General features: G+C 39.5%; 1 protein-coding gene across 1 annotated transcript; it reads left to right on the forward strand.

The window, feature by feature from the left end:
• The first annotated feature begins 162 nt into the window (after nt 1–162).
• Nucleotides 163–7,108, forward strand: SSMEM1 (serine rich single-pass membrane protein 1). The gene is made up of 3 exons (XM_024555060.2): nt 163–345; nt 5,006–5,060; nt 6,618–7,108. The coding sequence occupies exons 1-3, from the start codon at nt 163–165 to the stop codon at nt 7,106–7,108; spliced, it is 729 nt and encodes a 242-aa protein (XP_024410828.2).
• The last annotated feature ends 643 nt before the right edge of the window (nt 7,109–7,751 follow it).

The raw sequence follows: 7,751 nt of genomic DNA on the forward strand, positions 1-7,751 counted from the left end.
CAAAGATTTAGAAACCCAAAAAGTGTTTGTCAGTTCCCGTCATAGTTGCCGCAGTGCATGTCATAATAGGTTGCCAAGGAAGCTGTCATACACCCAGAGGGAAGTACTTCCCAGCCGCCGCCATCCCTCCAAGCATGTTTTATTCTTAAGCTAGAAGCCATTATGGGAAAGCTGCTTTCCTTGTTTTGGGAGGTGGATCCGCCCCCATTGCCTTTAAGTTTTACCATTCCAAACCAGGACTACGAGTGCCAGCAGGACGACTCTTGTGGGACAATAGGGATCTTCCTTGTTTGGTATTTTGTCATTATATTGATCTTGATGTTCTTCTCTCGGACTTCTCTCTGGGTAGGATATCCTTTTTCATTTTAAATGATATGTTTATACTAGGGGATGTTTCATGAAAGAAATTCACTTTATTTTGATGAAACTACTTTTTAAAAATCATGCAATCTTATTTTAGAGAATCCAAGAAAAAGATGAAGAAAATTTAAACTACTATAATCCTATTTCTTAGAGATAATCACTGTTAACATTTTGGAGTGTGTTTTTCTAGTTTTTTTTTTTTTCTTTTTCTCTATTCCAATATACATCTTTCCACCTCTATCTTTGACCTGGTTGGCACTATGATATAGTACGTACTTTCATATCTTGCCTTTTAAAACTTAATGTTATATTGTAACGGTTCTCCAAATTATATTTGCACAGCAGCACCCTTAGTGACGGCGTCTTTTTGTGCGTGATTGCACCAGAACAAATCTGCAATTTTGAAATATTGAGGTTGTTTGCACTTTGTCCATATGCTGTGTAATGGTGGGATAAACGTCTCTCCTGGTTAATGATCTCGAAATTCCTTTTGCAGCCACAAAAATCTAATCACAGATTTTTTTTTTAAGTTGTTGTATTTAAGGATATATGTCGTAGCATTTTGGCGATTTTAGAATGGGGCAATACACTCTCTGAATAGAATAAGATGCGGAACTAAATTAAACTAAACAGAACTAAAGTCACCACTCTAGACCACACTAGCAGAAGAAAATACCATCCTCTTAGGAAGGAGAAAGCCCACTTTATCAGGACTGTAATATTCCAGCATATAACGAGTAACCAAGCTCTTGTAAGTTGCTGACATGGAATCATTGCTGGCCATTAATACCAGGTTGATGATTAATCAAACCACCATCATCCAGCATTACTGCCAGATCGCTGGGCAGGCCGTGCTTAGCTAGACTGAGTGCTACATCAGCTCTGGGTGGAGAGGAAGAGGTTGTTATGTCTATGCCAGCTGTATTCCATTAAAATAATCAAAGACTCTTCCCCTCACCACCTCTTTCCCCTGAGAAGTTACATCAAAGGTCTCTAAATGCTTCATATGGTAGATACTTTGCCAAAAGGGGATTTAGAAGGGATAGCTTATATGTGTCTTAGACTCCCTGGCTAAGTATATTGAATTTGCCTGGTCTGGCAAGAAAAGCTACTTTAGAAAATTAACAAAAAATTGCAGCTGATTCCTGGCAATTTCATCATGAAAACCACTTATGAGGCCTAAGCTCTTCTGCTCCTTGCTTGCGTCAGCTCCTTGGAGTCATAGAGACCCAAGCTTCAAGGACCTCAAGACTGCATGTGGTCCCGTCTCCTGTTTGTAAGCAAGTAAGATACCAGTATCTTTCCTTTTTAAATTGATGAGGCCCAAAGAAATTAAGTGACTTGTCCAATGTCTCACACGTGGTTAGTGACGGAGCGGGCAGTAGACCCAAGTTCCTGCCACATCGTCTGTTTGCTTCAAAGCATAGTTGAAATGTTGAATTAAATCTATTTAGTGCTGATTAAATCCTTAATTATCTTAGAGGTTTCCTCTTTCACTTTGTTCCCTTATGGCGGCTAAAATCTGCTGCACTGCCTGTTCTGAAGGGTCCCAGGTTTGAAATCTGAGAACCAGATGAGGACCAGTGAAAGGAAGGTGGAATTTTCCCTTCGCTTAGAATTCTTTTTTTTTTTTTTTTTTTTGCTAAACTATGATCCTTTATTTACAAACCTTGAAATAATGTAAAAACATGATGGAAGTATGGTGGTAATTATCCTCAAACATGGAGCACACTGATTTCCTCTGGATTTGCCACCTTCTAAGATACATTTACCTTTTGCTTTCAGAGACTACGTGTACTATCTTTAGTTTATATATTTGGTTCGTGTTTGTTCAGACCGTCAGTGCTGGAATTTTCCCAAATACCAGTCCACGCGCCTCACTTTGCATATGTGGAAACTGAGCTTAGGAGGTGTTTAAATGGAGGAGCTGGTTGGTGGCAGAAAGGCAGAGCCCAGCCCGGGTCTCTCCATGGTTCACCCCTCCCTCAGGGCAGGCGCTGTTCTTTTCACTCACTGCGTCCCAGAGACAGTTAACAAAATGCTTTTGGTGACTACAGTTTGTAGATTCCTCCTAACTTGATGCAAAATTGTTTTTTATTTTAGAGATTTTATTTATTTATTTTTAGAGAGGGGAAGGGAGGGAGAAAGGGAGAGAGAGAAACATTAATGTGCGAGAGAAACATTAATCAGTTGCCTCTTGCATGCCCCCAGCTGGGGACCTGGCCTGCAACCCAGGCATGTGCCCTGACCAGGAATTGAACCGGCGACCTTTAGGTTTGTGGGACGATGCCCAACCCACTGAGCCACACCAATCAGGGCAAAAATCTTTCTTTTGATTATATTTTGATTTGACCATCAAGTCAAAAATGGATGCTTTCTATGAAAATGATATAAACCAAATAAGTGTTTTAAAAACTTCTGCCTCCCCCGTTACAGAAGTATGCACAAAATGTGGAGCCCAGGTGGTGTGCTCAGTTTGTTGGGCATCGTCCCACAAACCAAAAGTCACAGGTTTGATTCCCGGTCACGGAAAGTGCTTGGGCAACCGGCTGATGTTTCTCTCTTGCGTATATGTTTCTCTTCCTCTCTTTCTACCTACCTTCCCTTCTTTAAAATCAAAAATAAAATTAAAAAAATAACCTCCAAAAATATACTTTTTAAAAAGAAAATGTCAAATTTATAAGAAAGCAGAAAAAATGAAAAAAACCTACTCCAGATTCTATAGAAATAACCAACTGTTATTCACTTTTAGGTTTATAAATGTCTAATCTTTTCATAATCATCTCTATACATATTAAACTTAAAATAAGGTCCCCAAATACCACTTGTATAAAACTTATCTTAAAAGAGGATTCCTTCCTAAGGTTTTCAGAGATGGCTGCAATAACGCAAAAGGCAAAGAGCTGTCTCATTAGAGATACTTGCCTACCACTGTAGTGACCAGATACTAAGAAAGGAATGGCCCAGGGACCTTAGACTGTAGTTGTGAACACCCAACTCTGGCACCCAAAGACAGTTTGATTTTCTACATAAATCCATTTTCCCCTCCTTTTAGACAATTTGAAAAATCAGAAGGAAAGAAATACTTTCACCACTCAAAGCCAACCATTCTGTAATCTCTTAAAATCTTTCTTTCCATATTTTTAGCTAACTTGTGATCATACTGCATATGCAAATTTGCATCTCAATTTTTAATTTAACATTATAACATTTATTTGCTCATGTTATGATTTACTTTTACTGTAATAATTTTTACAACTATATCTTATATGAGGGGCATCAAACTCATTTTCACCGGGGGCCCCATCAGCCTCGCGGTTGCCTTCAAAGGGCCTAAATAATTTTAGGACTGTGTAAATGTAACTACTCCTTAACTGTTAAGGAGTTGAAATTATATTCAGCCCATGAAGCGGATATGGCCCCCGGTGAAAATGAGTCTGACACCCCTGTCTTACATAATTATATAAGTATACCATAATTTATGTAACCATTACCTGTTTTTGAATTTTGTATTTTATATTATCTGAATTACACTGTGATGAATATTTCAGTACACAAAGCTTTCTCTCTTTTGGGGCTTATTTCCTGGCGATACTTTCCCAGAAGAATCATTCTGTGTCAAAAGTGTTATAAGTATTTCTAGTTTTTGATACATTCTCGAGGAGGTGCTTTATATTTGTATTATTTGACAAAAACATTTTCAGCATCAAAAAGTGGCACACTGATCTGAAAAATGGGACAACTATACTTATGCAGTATTGGGCAGAATATTTGAAATTGGAACTATTTAGAGAAATCCATTTATTTTGGTTGCCATATTAACAGATAATATGTTATGGTTGCATTTTGAAGGAAAGTTTCTAAAGGATTTAGGAGACATTAAGTTTATGAATTCAGGTAAAGATCTGAAAGAATTATTGATAATGTGACCTGATAAAATGTCCTTTAGAAGGTAATTTTAAAGCTAATCATAGTACTATCAAATCTCTTTTTAAATGATATTTCTCTATGTGCGTGCAGGAAAACTTTATAACCTATAGCTCCTTATCAGTTTCCCTTTCTCTCAAGTCTTTGTTTCATTTTGCTTGGTTCAAAACATTTCGGCAGATTCTGCCACCAAAGCATGGTCTTCCTAATAGTGGGCGGCAGAAGTGAAAGTGAGAAACGACCAACTAAGATGACTACTGTGTGTTTTACATGCCACTGAGTGGCTCTGACTCCTGGTGACACTATGAATGAGTGGTGGCCACCAAGTTCTGTTCTCAACAGCCCTGCTCAGCAACGGTGGGCTCACGCCTGCGGCTTCTTTGATGGAGTCAGTCCATCTTGTATTTGGTCCTCCTCTTTTCCTGCTGCCTTCTAGTTTTCCTGCCTTCTCATGGTTTATCCAAAGTAGGAAAGCGTCGGTTTTGCTATTTTTGCCTCCAGCGCTGTTTCAGGATTCATTTGCTCTAGGACCCACTTGTTCCTCTTGCTGGCACTCCAGGGTACCCATGGAGCTCTCCTCCAGCACCACATTCCAAAGGAATCCATTTTTTCCCTATCAGCCTTCTTCACTGTCCGACTGTTGCCCTAGTCCGCATTCTTTGGGAATACGAGGCGGTGGATGATGTAAGGTCACTAATCTATATTTCTGAAACAGATGTCCGAGAAGAGGAAGGATGAAGACAGCGGGACAAGTACTTCATTAAGCAAAGGTGAGAGCCAGTGCATGTTTGGCATTGGACTGTGATGAGGGAACTATGTGCTGAGTGTGGAAAGCAAAGAACAGAGGTGAACAGCCGAGAGTGTTACAGGGCCTCCCAGACCTGTGGCGGCCCACTGGACGAGCTCCTTGCCTTAGTGCAGCACAGCTGAGCTGCTTTAGCAGGGGCGATACATGCCTGGTAGGTAAAGCTCAAGTTCTCTTTTCATACCTCAGCGTTTTCCCTCCGCACAGCTTCCCTTTTACATACGTTTATGGTTAGAGTTACTGGAGAGATAGAAATGTAAATGACATCTTTTTCAGTAACCTATAAGCAGTGGCATGCTAGAAAATGTTTAACACCTGGCTCTCCAAAAATGTGTATAAGTGTGTTTAAAAATTTAAAAATTTAAATTAAATTTTTTTTACTGATATAAAGAGTGTATATCACACAATTTACAAATAATAAAACATATAATACTCTTTATGGTAAATTCCATAGAGACCGCTGATTCTCACAAAATACTTTCCTTGACTTTTACCTTTGTATCCCTACCCTACCTATGTCTGCAATTGATGAACAAGTGTAGTTCCATTATGAATGTTACTTTCCAGTAAATTAAAGAGAATATGAAAGAAACAGGAAGGTGTGAGTGATTTCTTTGCAAATTGGATAATAGTTTTACAACACCCTGCAAAAATATTTCTGCATTTTGGGGTGCTGTTCACAGTGTGGTGGCTATAGGCATGATGCTTTTAAATGTTACCTATGGTAGGACCAAGTCGCCATCGCTTTACACCTAGACAATCAACAAGACCATAAACCAACACCTGCCCTTTAGTGCTTGTTGATTTTTATCCTCCCAAACTGGTTTCAGATTACCAGCATGATGTCATTGAACACGGAGCCGGGAAGAGATGCATGGTTGCGTATCATTACATGGTATTTCCAATGTCCAGATACAGCAGACAAATAGCTTCAAGAGCACATGCATCATCATAAAATGTAATAAAATAATTAGGGAGTGATGTTTTGAGTATTATGTTTATTTATAATACATTGATTTAATGATAGATTTGGAGAGTTTAATTTCTACTCATGGCTGTGCTAAAAAACTATCTCACAGAATTCCTGAAAGCTTAACTATCAGGTTCTTATGAGCTGGCTGATGCCGGCCAACTCCAACACCCCGCTGTATAAAGAAAAGATTCTTACTAGTTTCCTGCCCCCCAAATCACATTCATATACACACTTGAATCATTAAGTCTTCAAGGCAAAGGAGAAGAGGGTCCTTCTCTGGGAAACTTTGGAGACTTTTCCCTTGATCTTATATCAGCATTCATGAAATTCAAAAGTAATATGTCAAGCATCTCTTTGGTAATGGGGAGATTTGGTATGGTACTGGAAAATGCAGTCTGCTGCCCACAATTGCAGAAAAGTGGAGAAAAGTAGTGGCTTGGCAAATGGCAACCAAGAGCGAGCCCACACATGCCTAGGTTTCTTAGATAATGTGAAATTACAATAAGCAACAATGTGCCTAACTTGTTGATTTGTTTCATTGATCGTTAGCAAGCAAAGATACCTCCTATAAGTGGCAAAATAAAGATGGTTGCTGGGACTCTTCACAAATGATGAAAAAACCAAAGCAGAGCCAAGTTACTCCTGAAACTGACTCCGAAGTGGCTCTGGTCAATGACTGTCTCGACGGAAGAAGATGCAGGCACCATTCTCAACTCAGCCCGGTGAATCAGACCCAACTTGACAGTGATACTACGGACTACGACAGTGAAGAGTCTGACTTGGGAGCGTCCTCATGGAAGGAGAGTGAAAGTGAACACCCACCACCAGCCGGCACAAAGAGAAAATTAGCTCAGAGGCAACAGAGCGTGGGAAGTTACCGAATGAGGGAAAGGCCCTGCCTCTACTGCAAAGCCAGGAGAACCCATGAATGGTTGGCCCGTCATTTCCTTCAAAACACTTCAATAACAGCCCCGATGAAGGCAGATGCTCGAGAGGAAAATTCTGTACCTGACATTAACACAAGATTCAGTAAATTTTGAATTTTATCAAGTCCTTGCCTTATTTGAAGCCAAATGAAAAGGATAAATAAAACACGAAAAATCACCAAAGCTTTAGATGAAGAGACTTTTTACAATAAACTCTATTAACAACAAAACACAGAAAAATACTTGGAACCCAAGAGGTAAAATTTCAAATAATTCTTTGTCCAAAAACAGGCCAGTGGATTTGTTTATGGCACCATTGGAACATCAAAGATTTGTATCCACTATGATTTTTTATTCAAAAGAACACAAGACAAGATATTTTCTCCCTTGGGTGTACGTGTTTTGTTTATATCTATAATATCAGTAAGAAAGCTCTTTAAAAATATGTTCAGAAACCATTCATGCTTATTCATGTGCTTTGATGATCTGACTGAATGAATTAGGTGAAGCTGGTTAGAATAGAATTGGCCCGTATTCTCCAGGTCCATATTTCCAGGCAACTGACTCTACTTAAGCGGTACTGCTGCTCATGTGCCAGCTAGAGGCTGGTGAGCAGGAGGAGCTCAAGAACCTGGGACAAGATCTCTGATTTCTAGAGTGGACCAAGGAGGGAAGGCAGACCCAGAGGGGCAGCTGAGACATGGGCTGTCCATGGTTATTGTCCAAAGGGCATGGCAGATGTTAAAGAAAAAATTAT

The sequence above is a fragment of the Desmodus rotundus genome, chromosome 6 (genome assembly GCF_022682495.2).
Source record: "Desmodus rotundus isolate HL8 chromosome 6, HLdesRot8A.1, whole genome shotgun sequence".
In the NCBI taxonomy this organism is placed as follows: Eukaryota; Metazoa; Chordata; class Mammalia; order Chiroptera; family Phyllostomidae; genus Desmodus; species Desmodus rotundus.